The 18,851-nt window shown below is 35.8% G+C and overlaps 1 protein-coding gene across 2 annotated transcripts in view; it reads right to left on the bottom strand.

Annotated features, from left to right (window-relative positions):
- NKAIN2 (sodium/potassium transporting ATPase interacting 2) overlaps nt 1–18,851 on the bottom strand; it is a 1,311,503-nt gene that overhangs the window by 240,796 nt on the left and 1,051,856 nt on the right. For both annotated transcript variants that reach the window (XM_043999967.1, XM_043999968.1), the window contains exon 5: nt 3,545–3,745. In XM_043999967.1, the coding sequence (XP_043855902.1) occupies nt 3,545–3,745 (201 nt within the window). The remainder of the gene's footprint in view (nt 1–3,544; nt 3,746–18,851) is intronic.

The following is an 18,851-nucleotide window of genomic DNA, read 5'->3' as shown; positions in this document are numbered from 1 at the left end:
AGCAACTACTACAAGTAGTGGGTATGAACTAAAAAAAAGCCCCCAGCATGTTGGCAGACTTCATATGGAGAAATCAAAGCATGACTTAGCCAAGTGTACTATAGAAGGAAGAGTGGATGGGTTGGATACACACCATTAGAGAGTATATCCAAATTAATGAATTTTCAAAGTAAGTACAAGACATGTTGGTACTAGGGCATAAGAGGAAAAATGATAAAAACAACCTTGGTCTCCCCTAAATTTAAGGGGCTTACATTCTACTAGATTCCTATAGAATCTGATATAATTAAAGCTATGGGCCAGGGAAAAGCTTCTAGTTAAGGGATGTAATCTTGGATTTGGGGCATTGCAACCCAAGATGACACTTGGGATGTCATAGTAGAATGTTGGCAGGATTCTCTGCTCTGTTGATAGTTGGATGAGTAATAGGGTCCCTCCTCAATTATATGTGCGTCATAGTGGTATACATCCTCTTTTCTTTTGAATGTAGATAGAATCTGCATTGTGTATGATGCAAGACACGAATGCAGATTATGTGAATATAATTTCATAATGAGACAAGAATTAATTGACAGCTCAACAATGGTGTGACAGGCATATTTAAAGGGATGCAGGAATGTGAAAGAAAAAAAGTGAGTGAAAATGATGATAAAAAAGAATTGGAAAGACTGGGAATTAACTAAGACCAGAAGTAAGAAGACCGATACCTTGTGAACATTGCTCTATGTTGGATTCACTCATTCATTTGATAGATATTCCATAAGTGCTTATCTTGTGCACAGTGCTAGGCTAGATGTAGAGTATGCAAAGATGGGGTGGGAAAGAGCATTTATTTAACTCTTACTATCTCCCAGATTTTGTGCTAAGTACTTTACAAATAACTCATTTGTACCTCATAGCAACCCAAGAGGTAAGACCAGCATAGGTCCTACATTCTCATGGAGTTTGTAATTCTCTAGATGCTTAGGAGGAGACACAAAAGAGTTCAAAAAAGTCTTGGGGTTATTGCAGGAAGAAACAGTTTGGACTCTTAGGAGGTTAGTAAGAGAGTAGCTGTGGAAAGAGTTCTGGGGTTGTTTCTGAACAAACAGACAGAAAAGATTTTGTTTTTCTCAAATATTGGGTACTAGAAGATAAGCCAGGAGTTAGAAACAAGATGATAGGTGGAGGAACTAAATGAATGCGGTAAGCTAGGCAGAATTATACTCAGTAACTTCTATGTGCCTACATCTTGCTTGCCTGTAAAGCAGGCACAGAGGTTATTCACATCTTAGTTGTTGCTGTAAGCTGCAAGTTGATTGGACAAAGATTCACATGACAATGGAATGTAAGGTGCTTGAAGACAAGAACTATTTTTGTTTTTCTTTATGTCCTCATCAATTATCATAATTCCTGTCACATAATAAGGGGCTAATAAATGATTGGTGATTAATGATGGATTGAATATGTAGTGGGTCCTTGAAAAGGAATCAGAGGAAAATATAGTTTATCTCTCGAGTAGTCAGTGGAAGTTACCATTCATGAAAAATGGCATCCTTCCATTTATGGGCCACCACAGGCTAACACACAATATTCAAGATATGCAGTTTTTCTTTACTAATCCATACATATTTGGATTTCCCTATTCAAGAGAAAGACTTTATTCAAATCATTATAGTACTTTGGAACCACAGTTTCCAATCTATTCACATTTAAACCAGCCTACTTTTTTTGACATTCAGATATCCAGAGAAGAAAAACAGAGTGAAACTTACTTATCAGAAGATTATTCAGTGTTTTAAACAAATACATAATTTGTTTCCCTCCATTTTCTTAATAATTGATGATAAATTTGCTTTGCAGAGTGTTCTAGAAAATACTAAATGATAAAATACTCCTATAATATCCCATGGGGGTACACTAAATAGTATTCGAGGGGTTCGAAGCAATTATTTTTTTCTCTAAATGTCTAATCTGGGAATCAAAGTTCCAAAGAGATTTTTAGGTCAATTAATGATCATTTAAAGACTGGACAATGCATACCACAGCTTCACTAGTTAAAGAAAGATATGTGGTGCAGCTAGGTGGCACAGTAGATAGAGCACCGGCCCTGGAGTCAGGAGTACCTGAGTTCAAATCCGGCCTCAGACACTTAACACTTACTAGCTGTGTGACCCTGGGCAAGTCACTTAACCCCAATTGCCTCATTAAAAAAAAGAAAAAAAAGAAAGATATGTGAGTTAGATACTGTGTGTATACTCCTATTGGGAAAGATTCAAAAGTAATTTTGTGCTATTTGGTCTACAGAAGCAGTATGGTTTGTTAAATATGATTTCTTCTTTTTTTCTTTTTCTTTTTCTTTTCATTTTTTGCAGGGCAAAGAGGGTTAAGTGACTTGCCCTGGGTCACACAGCTAGTAAGTGTCAAGTGTTTGAGGCTGGATTTGAACTCAGGTCCTCCCGAATCCCGGGCTAGTGCTTTATCTACTATGCCACCTAGCTGCCCCTCCCCATTAATATGATTTCAATAGCATGAAGCAGCATGGCAAAGTTGAATGCTGAATCAGGAGCTCTGTATACAAATCCAGCTTCCAATACCAGCTGTGCGACCATGGATAAGTCACTAAAGCTCTGAGCCTCAGTTTTCCCATCCCTAAAATGAGAATAATAATCCTTCTAATCTTCACCTCAAAGATATTGTGAGGCAACTGCTTTGTAGATATGAATCATTGTTATTAGTATAGCTGAAATATCATGCTCCTAAAATGGTACTGTAGGGTTGCCTAAAGAATAAAGGGGTGAGGCAGATGTGGTATAGTGGATAGAGCGTTGAATGTGGAATCAGGAAAACCTGGGTTCAGATCTCCCCTCAAACACTCCATAGCTGTGTTACTCCAGATACCCACTCAACCTATCTGAGCTTCAACTTCCTCCTCTATAAAATAGGGATTAATAAGCATCTACCTGGGAGCAGTTGTCAGGACCAAATGAGATGATATATAGGTAAAGCACTTGGCAACCTTAGAGTGTCTTATAATGATACTGAATCATTTTTAGTCATGTCTGACTCTTTATTGACCCCATTTGGGGTTTTCTTGGGAAAGATAGTAGAGTGGTTTACTATTTCCTCCTTCAGCTCATTTTACAGATGAGGAAATTGAGGTAAACAGGGTTAAATGACTTGTCTAGGGTCACACAGTTAGGAAATGTCTAGGGCCAGATTTGAACTCAGGAAAATGTGTCTTTCTGATTCCAGATTTTTATATAATGTTAGCTGCCATTCCAATCCATGAATAGAGATGTTGGTAGAAAATTGGTTTTATCCATTCTCACTATTTCTAAGGTATCTTTCCTTTTCAGGTGTTGTGACCTGCATTCCTTTTGGCCACAGGAATATATGTAAAATATTTTTTCTTCTACTTTATATCATTTGGAATCACACCTAAAAGGGTCAATCATAGCCACATCACAAAGAAAAAGGTCCCAAAGCATATACAGCATCCATTTCATGCAATGAAGAAGTAAGGCAAATGGAAAATTCCAGCAGTACTATTGTTAGAACTTACTGCAAGGATGATCTGAAGAGAACTGTGTGCCACTTCTATGTACTGGTACTCGAGCAAACACCCTGAGACCGTGATATAGCGATGGTCTTCTGGGGCCCAGTCAGGGGCTGGTGTCACTGATGTCACAGTACATCCTGGGCCATTCTCCATCCACCAAGAACGGTGCATCGAGATATTAAAAGTCAGAATCAGATCTGTTTCCTGTAAGAAGACAATTTACAGGGGAGAGAATTACTTCTTGAGCATTAGTCTGCATACTCTGGGTTAATAACTGTTTTGTGTTTTCAATCCACTGTGAGAGGTGATCTCAACCATCATACTGAAGAGGGAAGCATCAAAAATAAAAGGCGATCAGCTCCACTTAAAGATTATGTGTCTATGGACTCCACTTCTGAAGATTTGTCTGACAGACACGGTGCAATGAAAAATATCTTATTAGAAGTGGCTCAGCAGGAAAAAAATTCCCCTTAGCTTACATTGCTTTCAGCAGTGGAGAGCATTAGTACGTAGGGACTCCTAAAGATTTCAAAGTGTGACCACTGAACCAGTTTTACTACTTTGGATCTGGCATAATTCCATTTTGTTATGGAGCTGCTGTGCATTTGCTCCCTCTCAAAAGTATTTGCTTTGGGGGAAAAATAGGAAAGATACTGATTTAGAATTAATTCCTCTTGGAAATTCAGGGTCATTTTGTATTCAGTGATGACTAATGGTACAACTGATAATAGGTTTCCCAAATGGATTCACAAGTAATGTGACTCAGACTCACCCTAGCAGCCCCTTTAGTATCTTAAACAATTACTGACCATAGCACAAGTCTACTCATTTCCCAACAGAAGAGTTGCTATCACTGTCATTTCAAGAAAAAAATAGGAAGTATTCCTATATCTTCATGAGGGTGGAGGCTACATCTCTTTCAGTATGCATCATTTAATAATGGGTGAAGAGTAAAGTACTGGATATTGTGGAGAGGTAGAAAGGGAGTGGATGGCATGATCACTACCTATCAGGAGCTTATAGATATTCTTATAAATGTGTAAACATGAAAAGACCTAGAGAAAAAAATGGAAAAGAACAAAACAGAGAGAGGGAGGGAGGAAGGGAGAGAGAGGGAGACAGAGAGAGACAGAGAGATGATAGAGAAAGAGAGAGACAGAGACAAAGAGTCACAGAGAGATAGAGATAGAGACAGAGAGAGACAGAGACAGAGAGAGGAGGAGGAGGTAGAATTAGAAGCTCTTTTTTAGAAATATATGTGTGGATACTCTCTAATTTGGGAAATAGTAAGAATGCAAGGTTATCATCATTATTATTACTACCAAGAATTATAAGTCTTATAATTATATAGCCACATCCATTTTTTTCAACAAGTTTTCACAAATATTTTGACATTAGATATTCACAGAAAGCATGGTAGATAGTGTAGTAAATAAGACCTTTGCTTTTTATACAGAAGAAAACTAAAGTACAGAGGTGGTTAAATCCTTGACTAAATTCACTTACAATAAGAGTCAGATGCAGTATAAGAAAGCAGATCTACTGACTCCCATCTCTATCTCCTTTTTCAGATTTCCTGCCTAACACTGGGTCTCTTTGAAGCTCTGTTTCCTCATTTTAAAAAATGAAGTGGTTGGACTAGATTAACATCAGATGACCTTTTGGCTCTAAAATTCTGTGACACCAGTTAATTTTTTCTAAGACAAAAGGAAAAAAAGAAAAGAAATACAATATGTAAGCAAGAAAAGAAGCATCTTTTTTTTTTTTAAAGAGTCTTGGAATTGTGGAGAAGAGTCTAAGTCCTTCTCTGCTATGAGTAAAGACGAGGAGGGGGCAGCACATTGGAGTCATCAGTTAAACATGAGAGCTTAAGAAATCTGTTGAGAGACCGAACTGTATTTTCATGTGAGGGCTTTCAAACCTTTTTTTGCTAATGAGCCTAGTTCATTGACAGGAGGGGAAAGAACTGACGTACACACCCACTCAGAATTGGTAGGCTTCTTGGTTATGTAGCTTTGGATGGAATATTAACTTTCCTCTAGGTGGTGCATTGGAAAGAGTACTGGGCCTGGAATCAGGAAAACTTGAGTTCAAATATGGCCTCAGAAACTTATTACCTGTGTGACCCTGGGTAAGTCATTTAACTTTGGTTTGCCTCAGTTTCTTCAACTGTAAAATGGGAATAATAATAGCAACTACCTCACAGGGTTGTTGTGAAGATCAAATGAGATCTTTGTAAAAATGCACTTATCATAGTGCCTGGTCCATAGCAGACACTGTTTAAATACTTACTGCCTTCCCCTTCCCCTTCCATCCTTATATTTGTAAAGGAGGAACTAGATACATTTTGTTAAGTTTCATATTAATGTATTCAAGATTGATACAACTGTGCTGTCAAGAAAGCGTTTTTACTCATATTTTATGTGTTTAAAGAAATCTTCTATTAAATTTAGCAAAAATATCATTAAATTTAAAACCATATTTCTAATCTTTTCCTCTGTTTAGTAGTTGGCTATTTAGTTTCACAAACCCTTGGCACAGTTGGTATCTCTCCAAACTTCTTTTTCCCCATCCCTATATTAAGCAAGTAAATGATAATTATTAAGAAGCTTAAAAAGCACCCAACTAAGAGCAATATTAAATCTCAATAACAAGAGAATTTCTTGAAAATCAAATAATTGAAACTCTCGTTTTCCTTTGGATTTGGCTCTGAGAAACACTTAAAACATAAAATGGGTCATAAGCAGCTCTATAGGAAGACTTTTAAATCTGATTATAATTATACATCCAAATATGTATGGTGACATGTGGATAAACATCGCACACTCCAGCCATTCTAGCTTTGCAAGTTTTCCAAAAGCTTATCATCAAGGCCCCCATTACTGACCATGCCATTTTTCAAAATGACTGATTTTGATATTTTATATAAAAGTTGTTATTAGCACTAAAACACTCCTTCAGGCATGGCATGAGTGCATGGAGACTACAATAATGAACGGAATGATTCAACAAATAATAGGTGATGAAAAATGAAAGATTAATAAAAGGGAAAAAGATATTACCAAACATCTACTATTTTGAGATGTAACTAAATTTTATTGTATAGTTTGCACCAATTGAGGAAGACACTAAATGTATATTACTGATGAAACAAATAGTGTCAAAGAGGATCAAATGCATGAAGTAGAGCTTGGAGGCTGGATCCTTGAATCAGGAGTTAAGAGTTGCCCTTATAGTTCTCAAATGCATCTCTGAATCACCAAGCTTAGCTTTTACAATGGGGACCAAAAGTCAGCCTTGTAAAAGCTATTATGAGGTCCCACTTATTAACTTTTTTGAGCAGTTAGACAATTTTGAATATTAGGTATTATCAAAATGTGATGTAGAAGTAATTTTTATTTTTATCATTAGATATATATTTCACCAATGCAATGATTTCCTTTTTATTTAAATTTTTTTTTTTTTTTTGCGGGGCAATGGGGGTTAAGTGACTTGCCCAGGGTCACACAGCTAGTAAGTGTCAAGTGTCTGAGGCCGGATTTGAACTCGGGTTCTCCTGAATCCAGGGCCGGTGCTTTATCCACTGCGCCACCTAGCTGCCCCTCAATGATTTCCTTTTAAAGAAAGTCCAATATAGCTATATGACAGTGAAATAATCTTTTTTTTTTTTAAATTGGAAAAACAAAAGAAGTTAGCAAATTAATTATTGTCAAGATGCCCCAAATTTTCAGGCAGTTTCTTGATAGGGCACAATGAAACCATAATTCATGGTTGTAGTCATGTTGAGGGAACCAAAGCAGTGTGGTTATTTTTCTCCTCTTTTGTTTAGGCTCTTGTGATTGCTATTTATTTGGCTGACATTTCACCTCACTGACAGATGTATGAGATACCACCAGTATAGCTCCTTATAAAGGGAATTTATGACTGTCATTTTCAGCATTAGCAAACATTTATTAAGCATAGACTCTGTATAAGAAACTATTAGCACAGCAGGGAAGGCAGTGTAGCTGAGCGGAAGAAAGTAGCTTTAACCAATAGCCTTAAGGAGGGTACCACCTTCTTATCCATGCTGAGGCTTCATGAAATCATTACACTTAATGAGGCAAAAACCAGGTTGCTACTATAGACTGAAACATATCTAATCATACATATGCAGAACCCTATGTGCTTAGAGATAGGAGAGAGAAAGAGATCTGGTTTCTTGTAGAAGGACAAGGTGGATTTGGCATATGGAAGTTCTGTATATTTTAAATTTTCTTTCTATAGAATCAAAATGATAATGATTGCTTCTAATTTATACTAGGCTTTAAGGTATGCAATACACTTAGCTTGGAACTAATCTGTGAGATAGGTAACAAATTAGGTGACACAGTGGATAGAGTTCAGGACGTGGAATCAGGAAGACCTGAAATCAAATTCAGCCTCTGTCTTACTACCTGTGTGACCATGAGCGAAAAACTTAACCTCTGTCTGCTCATTTCCTGCAACTGTCAAATGTTAAACAAGGGTAATAATATTGTCTATCTCCCAGGGTTGTTGTGAAGAGAAAATAAGATAAAGTTTGCACTTTGTTAACCTTAATGTGCTACATAAATGCTAGCAATAATTATTAGTTATTATTATTAAAGGTAGAGGAACTGAAGATCAAAGAGATTAAGTGATTTCTTTCATGTTTCACATCTTCTAAGTACTAGAGGCATGAGGTTGGACCCAATTTTCTTACTCCAAAGTTGATACTTCATCTGTCAAGCCATACAACTATATCTTTTTTTTGTGTGTGAGGCATTTGGGGTAAGTGACTTGCCAAGGGTCACACAGCTAATAAGTATCAAGTGTCTGAGGCCGGATTTGAACTCAGGTCCTCCTGAATCCAGGGCCAGTGCTCTATCCACAGTGCCACCTAGCTGCCCCCATATATATCTTAATAATTATTGTCATTTTTATCACACCTTCTGATTTACCAAATATTTTCCTTGCTTCAGTCTTGCAGAGTATATAGAAAAAATATTGCTATCTCTATTTTACAGATGAAGAGCTTGAGACTGAAAGAATCTAATTGGAATGTTGGGTGTATGGTCTATTAAATTCAACTGGTGGGGCAGCTAGGTGGTACAGTGGATAGAGCACTGGCCCTGGAGTCAGGAGTACCTGAGTTCAAATCCGACCTCAGACACTTAACACTTACTAGCTGTGTGACCCTGGGCAAGTCAATTAACCCTAATTGCCTCACTTAAAAAAAATTCAACTGGTGCCAATCACACCCCACTTTCATATCTCCAACCACAAGCATTTTCTTGCCTGCTTCCCTCTTCTCCCAGATCCTTTTCATCTATTGAATGCTAATCAAAGCAGTATTTCCATTGGTGCTAGAAATGAAACATCATCTTACTTCCCAAACTAAAATACTGCTCCTTGCCCACTATCATACTTTATGTTTCCTCTCCCCCTATTCAAATGTAAGCTACTTAAAGGAAGCTGAACAAATTAAGGACATTAGGTGCTCAATGAATGTTAGATGAAAGAATAAATGAAATAAATGAATATTCATTAAGTGCCTACTATGTGCAACACTCTATGTTGGGTGGTAAGGGAGCTACAGAATTTAAATAAGACATAAGCCCTGCCTTCCTGTCACTCACAGTGGAATGGAGTGCTATGATATAGACACAGATAAAGACTATGGTACAAAATAATATATGATTAATATGTTAGAGTGAATAAATGTGCATAATGTTTGAAAGTGATTTCAAGGCTTTCTACCTTGAAATAATTCATAAATTTAACAAATATTTTCTACCTACTACATGCTAGGAATATTGTATTTTTTATTAGATATTATTTGTAGAATAAAAAGGCTAATCATTTTATACCATTAGTGAGTTAGTTCACAAACATTTATTAAGTTTCTACTATTTTCCAAGTAGTGTGCTGTATTTTGGCAGAAGGACCTGAAGACCAGCCACAATATTTAATGCCTTACTGGGAAGACTAATATGTTATCATGCATTGCTTGTATCCTGCTGTTGATTTTATTACTCTGTTTTTAACTTTAGCTGCTTTCTCCTTCAAATAAAAGTATAGTTCCATGAAAACCTGGTTTTAGTTATGAAAAATGCATCACTAATTTTGCTCTGGTGAAGTATGAAAATATGAATAAAAGCCATACTATTCAAGGAGACTGAAGGAAGAAACTGGAATAAAAGGTGTTTTGAGAAGAGGAAGGATTACAGAAGTAACACATTTAATAGGTTGTAATGTTCTCTTGCTAATTTATCTGGGGATCTTAAAGATACCCCCATCAGTGAAAGGAAGAGCCTCAATTTCAAAGACTAGCTGAAGAAACATCCAGCATGAGCTTGGATCCCCTCATCTCTTCAAAAATCCATGATTGTGGGGAACTTTGGGATTTGGCTGATTATTGCTCATATTTCAAGTTGACATCATAAGGGAGCAAGAACTTCTTTTCATTGCACCAACCATTAATTATTCAAATATGTGCAATTTATCCTCAGAATAGATTTCTGTGAGCTGGGGAAATACTGTAGCCATTGTCCTCAATAAGAGATGAGAGCCAGCAGTGGCCATTTGGATTTTCAAAGCCTCAATCTTCCTAAAATGTGTTTTTCATGCAGCCAATGGGAGAATTCACTGTCTTCAATTTTAAAATTTAACTTTAATTGAAGGCATCCATTTTCATTATCTCCTGAACAAACACACATTTTTCTAACTCTAGTTTTGAAACCTCATTCCAGTCGATAAGGTCTTCTATATATCAGTCTTACTGATCCAATATACTACATTCATAATATTATTTGACTCTATAAACACACCATTGTTACTTCAACATTTCAACAACATTCTATGTGTCATCTTTTTTAGGAATGTTTGTTTAACCACATTCATATGTATATTCACACAGGCATCTCTCTCTCTCTCTCTCTCTTTCTAGGTATATGTGTGTGAATATATATAGGTATATACTCATATACCTATATATACAATATAGAGCCTTATTTATATCTACATCTATGTATCTAGAAACAACATTAGTGTTTATATTTACATTTCTGTTAATGTTTCTAAAAATCCAGTTTAATAAGTGTTTATTAGAAAGCTTATTATGTACAAGGCATTTTTCTGGAGCTGTAAAGACAAAATGATAAATATTATTTGCCCTAAGAGATCTTACATTCCTCCATTTGGGGAAATCGGGTTTTTCTTTCTTGACATTTTGAGGGCAAAGTAGCATGTCTAATCTTTAATGTTTAACCCAAAGCTCAGTATCTTGCTACTCAAAATATTGGCACTCTATATGTGCAATATTAACTATCCACAAAGGAAGCTTACACTTCACATACACAACGATTCTAGCTGGAAAGTAATTCTGAGTGTATAAGTAGAGCCTGAAAGAGGAATAAAGAAATCCCACCACAGTTCAGTACTCATATTTGGTCAGACCTAAATGAAACTTCAAGCTCAAGAAGATCTTAATTTTAGTTCTAAAGTTAGGACTCATCAGTTTTGAGTGGGCTCTAAAATTGGCAAAATGCCTTCTCCCTTCTCCATTTCACACCCATACCAGCAGATGCCAGAGGCTGAATTTTCTCAGCTGGTCGCAATAATAAAAGATCAACTTTTCACTCACTTTATAGTTTTCAGAGTGCTGAACCTTCTCCAGGCAGCTTTCCCTGCTGCTTTCTCACTTTCCCATTTGTTCCCTCCCCGCAGGTTATCATTTCCCGTCTTGTAAGCATTCCTTTTCCTGTCTTAGACCATTGAAAACAGTTCTGCATTCATTCACAGGGCTCAATAGGGTCAAGAAACTAGTAGAGAAAACCTTTCCCCATATCATTGCCAAATATGAAAATACCAGAGATATGTCAGAGGCAAGAAATCAACCATTTCATTTTTCTTCCTTGTCATGATCCTGTGGCTTTTAATTGGTACCAAAGTACAGGGACCTTGGCAAAAACACAATTGAACTTTCTGTATAACTTCTACTCCCTGCAGCTTGAAGAACCAATGAATGGAACACTGAATGAAAATTATTATCTTCATCATTTTTTTCCATTTCGTTACCACTAGCCACTACCCAAGCTAAATGTACAAATAGTTTACAGTTTCTATAGCACTAAGTCCTAATTATCCATGGAATGGATGCATAAATTGGACAGCATGCACAAAGGACCTTGGCTCCTAGGGGATAAATCAGTTTTTAAAAGAACTGAATTGGAAGGCTTAGAAAATCCCAGAATTAGGGGCAGCTGGTGGCATAGTGGATAAAGCACCAGTCCTGGATTCAGGAGGACCTGAGTTCAAATCCGACCTCAGACATTTGACCCTTAACTAGTTGTGTGACCCTGGACAAGTCACTTAACCCTCATTGCCATGCAAAGAAAAAAAAAGAAAACTTTATTTAAAAAAAATAAAAAAAATCCCAGAATCTCATTTTAACCTGTAGTTTCAAACTATTTCTTCTTTCCATCGGAGCTTATAATAGTTTTATCACATTATGTTTTTCTTAGTCATTTCCTGATAAAGGATAACAAATGCAGGGGAAGAGAATGAATGAACATTATATATCTCTACCCAATCACCTACCCATAGTTCTAGTCCTAATTTCTATTCTGAGATCATCTCACTCTGTCTACATGATCACTTCTCTGTATGTTCTTTTGTTACCTCAGATCCCATACATCCAACAATGAACTTATTTTCTTTCCTGTTTGACTTGATTTCTGACTTTACTTTGTATATGACAGTTCCATTAACACACTCTTCCATGTTTGTAGCCTTGTGTTTATCTTTGACTCTTCATTCTCCCTCACCTCTCATGTTCAAGCCCTGATCAAGTTTTGCTAATTCAATTTTCACAATGTCTCTTACATCAAGTGAATGCTTTGAGAACAGATACTGTAAAGGCCTTGTGAGCAGGGCCTTTCTGCTTTTCTTTGTATCTTCTGTGTGGTTAGCACAATGATTTGCACTGTGCTTGATAAATGCTAGTTAACTGAACGACTTGTCCTTTACTTTCTCTTTCTGTTGTTGAAAACTTAGTTCAAATCTACATTACTTCTCAACTGAACTATTGAAGGAGACTTCTAATGGGTAGTCATGTTCATTCCCTCTTATCACAGATATATTGGAAACCTAAATAACAATATTTAGTTATAAAGGTACTAATGCTATTCTTTTTTTTCCCCTAGTGGCTTCACTATTTGCTTCTCAATAAAGTTCAATCAGGGCCCTTTAAACACACCAAACTAATTTTCCAGCCTTTTTGCATATGACTCCCATTTATACTCTCTATACTTCAGCCAAACTGGACTGTTATCTAATCTGCCAAACTCCTGTGCTTTCCCACCTTTTGTCTTTGCTCATGATATTTCCTTATCTAGATAGTTTTCTCTCCCTTTCCTCAACTCTTATATTTCCACCCATGTCTTAAAGCCCCCTTTGAATGTTATTTTCTGTATAAAATCTTCCTAGAGTCACTACATGGATGAAGACTTTCCTACTTTTAGATCTCACAGAGTAATTATTCTACCTTTCTAATGCACTTATGTAATATAATGGTTTAAAGTTATCCCTGTTTGTCTTCCCTCTACAAAAATGTTAGCTCTGCATATAGTGCAGCCATTGTGTTTATTAAATTACATTTAAACAATGGTAAATATTCAGAGATCAACTATAGATTGGAAGTTTTACATAGTAAATAGAATACTTGATCTGGTGTCAGAGAATCATGGAATTTTAGAATTGAGATGGACCTTTGAGTTCATCTAAGTGGGAGGGATTCCTTATTTTACAGAAGAGGAAGTCAAGACCCAGAGTTTTTAAATGTTTAATAACTTGTCTTCAAGTTCTGTAGTGGGTAGCAGAAGACTTAGATTCAATCCCCTAGTCTATTGTTGACCATCTGTATTACCTTTGTCCACTTGATCTCTCTAGATTCTGCTTTCTTTATCTGTATAATGGCTATTAAAGTAATGGCATTATGTAATTGTGATGAAAATATAACTGTAAACCTTAAAATGTCATAGAAATTGGAGTTCTGATTGGAAGAATACTCTATAAATGAAACCTGTAATAATTATAATTATAATCCTTCAGAATTAAAAATATGTTGATAAAAATGAGTTAATACTCAAGATAAATTTAACTTACATTCAGAAATAATATTCTTTTACAGTTATATGACCAATAGAGTAATTTATTACTTCTAAATTTGACTATGGCTGCTGTTGTTAATGATGAGGGTAACCTAAAAGGTAATAAGCAAACATGAATATTATTGTCTTGTACCTGATGAATGGCTGGAGCAGGTTATTATAATGGAGCTTTTCAAAAATTGATACTGTCTTTGGCTTTTTTTTTCTCCTAACAGTATTTAAAAGGTCTGGGAACCTTTTTTAGCTAGTTCATTTCCAGTGCTGGCAAGCCAAAGTTCCCAACGGCATCAAAATATCTTTAGAACAAATGAAGGTTAAAACCATTGAAGAAGTCATACCACTTTTTCTGGGGAATACAACTTTCCTTATCACCCTGGAATAATTTGTATCTTGAGTTGCTTCAAACACTATTGGAATGAGAAATGAAGTTCCTTCCCTTATTCTAGAATCTCAGAGTTAGGAGGTACTTCAGAGGATGTGCAGTCCAAACCTCACCTGAAAAAGAATTCCTTCCATTGGTCATTCAGTGCTTGTTTGAGGCATTTTATGAGCATGAAATCAGCACCTACTAAGGTAGGTCATTGACTCTTGGATAGTTTCACCAGTTAAGAAGTTTCTATCTACATCAGCCCAGGTTTGCCTCTCTACAACTTCAACTTAACACTATCACTTCTACCTTCTGTAACCCAAACAGACATTCTTTTCATTATTGTCAATAATAAACAGAATTTACATTCCCAAAGAGCAACAATCAGCTGCTTATCCTCCAAGAAATAATGATGTGGATCCATGGGGCAGTCAGTAATATATAATGAAAAAAAAGACAATGGCTCCTTTTTGACCATTCTTTGTTTCAATTTCTCAAACTCTTGTGGAGGGGAAGAGAAAAAGAAATAAGCAGGAAGGGTACTGTGTCATTCTGTCATACCAGAAATAAAGGAAACTCTTGAACTGTCTTCTACTACACACACCTCTAGTTCTTAGGCTCTTTAGAGTTTTAAGACTGGTAGGTGGTAGCACAATGGAAAGAGATGAAAAAAGTTTACTAAACTTTTTTCCCATTGATTTATGTATGTATGTATTTATTTATGTATTCATTCATTCATTCGTTTGTTTGTTTATTTATTTATTTGTCAGGGCAGTGAGGGTTAAGTGACTTGCCCAGGGTCACACAACTAGTAAGTGTCAAGTGTCTGAGGCTGGATTTGAGCTCAGGTCCTCCTGAATCCAGGGCTGGTGCTTTATCCACTGTGCCACCTAGCTCCCCCTCTCATTTTTTTTTAGTGAGGCAATAGGGGTTAAGTGATTTTCCCAGGGTCACACAGCTAGTAAGTGTCAAGTGTCTGAGGCTGGATGTGAACCAGGTCCCCCTGACTCCAGAGTCAGTACTCTATCTGCTGAGTCATCTACCTGTCCCTTTACTAAACTTTTTTAAGCCTTTCTAAATACTTTTAATATTTCAATCAAGCAACCAACATTGATTAAATTTCTATTATCTGACAGGCACTGTGTGAAGCACTGGAGTCACTGTACCAAGCACTCTATCTATCTATCTATCTATCTATCTATCTATCTATCTATCTATCTATCTATCTATCTATCATATGTATGTGAATATACACACACATCCATAAAAGGATAAAAGCTTTTGAGAGCTTTTTGTTGGTGATTTATCAAATTTAATCCAAGGCAACATGCTGGATTTGGAGTAAGGAAGGCTTGAATTCAACTCCTGCCTCGGGCACTAACTGTGTGATCCAGGACAAGTCATGGAACCTTTTTCAGTCTCAGTTTACTCATCTACAAAATGGCATCTACCTCAAAGGTAGGATTAAATGAAATACCACATATAAAGCTCTATATGAAAGCTAACTAACTATTCATGATGATGATGGTGGTGGTGGTGGTGATGATGATGATTAAATTACAAAAGGGAACTATTTTATTGTTCAGTTTTGTTTGATATGAGCTGGATACAAAGTGGCTTTTGATGTTTTATTTTTTACTTTATTATTATGATAAGCTGTATTCATTCTTTTTTATAAGTGGTAAGATTTGTCTCTTGTCTTTTTTTCTGGCAAATACGTAGATCAATACTGCTTAGAATTTATGGAGACAAATATAAATAGCCCCCTAAGTCTAAATAAAACACTGCTAAGCATATGGACCTATTTCATTTGGACTGTTTTCAAAGTGCTGTGTGCCCCTCTTATAACACATAAGGCCAGAGAGATACTAGTGGAAAGGTCAATGTCTAGAAGAAAACATTAAGAAGACAAAGAAACAACATCCATCATCATTTTTATATTTATAGAGCACTTATCTTCTTAGTCTCTGTTTAGACACAGAAGAGAAGCATGATCTTGTGATAGAGTAGGAAAGTAGAAACAGGAACTAGGAGCCCAAATGGGAGATTCAACTCAGGAGAACAAATGGTGATGAACTGTGAATGAACTGACTATTCTCAACAATACAATGATCCAAGGCAATCCCAAAGGACTATTGATGAAACATACTATCCACCTCCAAAGAAAGAACTTATTTTGAAGGAACAGACTGAAACATGCTATCTTTTACTTTCTTTTTTTCTTTTTTTCAAGTTTTCTTGTACAAAATGACAAATATGGTAATGTTTTACATAATCATACACGTATAACCCATATCTGATTGCTTGCTGCCTCAGGGAACGGGGAGGGGAGGGGAGGGGAGGAGAAGAAGGATAAAAATTGGAACCCTAAACTATAAATAAAACTGTCTATTACATTAAAAAATAAAATAAATAAAAATGAAACAACAACAACAACAAATAAAACAAATGAGAACTACCTCACTGGGTCAACTTACACCATTAGAAGATGGGTAGGTAAAGGGAATGTTAGAAGTTCTCTTTACATTTTACCAATGGGATGCCCCAAAATAGTGGAAGATTGATTATTAGTTATATTAAATGCTATTTTCTACTTCTGAAGACTATTTATTATGTGTTTAGTGGAGTAGGAAACCTGACCTTCCAGTGATTATCAGTAACCCAGTTAAATCCCAGTTATCTAACCCAGTTAAAATAATTGGATTAATTTATAAATGTATACTTCAAAATGTATACAAATGAATATTTTGGATTTAACAGAAAATAACAATATGCCCATACTGTCAACTATTCCTTTTAACTTTTTAATACTGTATATACTGCTTCTATACAAATGGTATTTGGAAAAGATTATATATAAATTCACAGCATCAGGGCATTTAGTGAATCTCCTTAAGTGTATCAAAAATCACTTAAACATTGGTAAAAGGGAACAATTTTCATAATTCTTTCTTCACCAGTGATTGTTCTGAGCCATATCAAAGGGAGCCACTTGAATTTATCTAGTAAGACTAAAAAAGACTCTTACAAAATCCCAAGCATTTAAAAAGATCACACACACACACACACACACACACACACACACACATACATATTTGGGGGTGTTGAATGGTGAGGAGAATGGTATAACTATAGATTTTAGCTATGTGATTTTGATCAACTTTGCTTTTCCAGTCCTTCAGGGTAGAAAGAAAGTGAAGTTTAATTTAGTTCCTAAGGCTAAATACAGACCAGGCATATCCAATTCGTTTTGCTCTACATACAGTAATTAATTCACAGGTAAGGAGAGTGCTCTATTTCCCCTGGTGATACACTGTCACTTAGCAAACAAATGAAGCTATGGTTTTATTAACAGAATAATTTGATTTCTCTCTTGTTCACTCTATGCTAAATGTCTCCACAAAAAGATATCAGAACCAGTCTGAATTCACTAAATACCCAATGACAGGTGAGCATACTCTTGATTTAGGTGAAACTTAAATGAAATTTTCATAATTGTTTCCTTTCTTTCTCTTTCTTGAAATTTCTATGTTCTCCTGTCTACTTTTATGTTCTAATTGACTAAGAAGACTAATAGATGTATAGAATGGATGGAACCTTAGCAATAATCTAACCTAATCTCTCCATTTTATAGGTGAGGAACCTGAAATGTAAAGAAACTAAATCATATAACCAGGAATCAAGCTCATGTTGGAACATCTTAAATGATTTTTAAAATTTATATTAACTTCTGGGAAGTTGTAATTTATATGAAAGTAGATCAGTGGAAGTTCTGATTTAGGCTAGAACTGTATTATATACAATAGATTGATTAAATTGAATCAGAAACTTTGGTTCCAATTTGGTCAGAAGTAAACATAAAATAAACATAACCTTTATTTTTTTCCTCTTGGTACAAAAAATATAATTTATTAGTTTATAGAATTCCCAGTAAGGAAATCCCTTCTATCAATTCAGGTTCACACTGGATTAAAAAATTATAGGGTTAAAGGGTTTTTGGGAAGCATCAGGATGTTGTCTCTTTCCCAAGTTCCCACAGGCCTTATATGTTAAAGGCAGGACTTAAAACATAGGTCTTCCTGACTCCTAGGTTGGCTCTCTATCAATTATGCCACAGCTGCCCTTACATAAACTTGCTTAGCATAAATCCCTGGAGTCCTTAGTAACTCCATTTAAAAATGGAGAAAATTATATTTTCCATCTATTAACTTCACATGGGCTGACTGACTGTGGAAAGATAGTTAAATTGCTTTTCCCAAAGGAACAAAACAAATAACTCAAAAGTACCTTACTTATACCCTGGGGAATTGGCCTATATTTTTACATTCTTATTTAGCATTTTGTAAAGTTGGGTTTTTTTTTCCTAATTAGGTATTCTACAGAAGACTGCTGCTCAGGTTCATGCCCAGATGCTAAATGTAATACCAATAATAGGGATTAGGCCAAAGGTTTGAAAACCAAGATTGAGGTAAGGTTATGGAAAGAGAAAAGGAACTAGGGATACCTATTTGAGTGGGAATAAGTATCATTTCTTCATTAAATTTAACAATTTTTTATTGATCACCCATGTTCAAAGCAATGTGCTCGACAATATTGGGGATCCAAAAGTCATGATCCTTGCCCTAAAATAGTTGACAATTTGTTAGGAGGATAAAGACAAGAATCCAAAGAATAATGATACAAAATATAATGTGCTTATTTCCACAAGAGAGTTATAAACCTAATGCTCTGGAAGTTCAAAGGAGGGAGAGGTTCATTAGTTTAGAGGATC

This window comes from Dromiciops gliroides, chromosome 4, assembly GCF_019393635.1.
Source record: "Dromiciops gliroides isolate mDroGli1 chromosome 4, mDroGli1.pri, whole genome shotgun sequence".
In the NCBI taxonomy this organism is placed as follows: Eukaryota; Metazoa; Chordata; class Mammalia; order Microbiotheria; family Microbiotheriidae; genus Dromiciops; species Dromiciops gliroides.
Note: the sequence above shows the minus strand (reverse complement) of the source record. Positions and strands in the feature narration are given on the sequence as shown.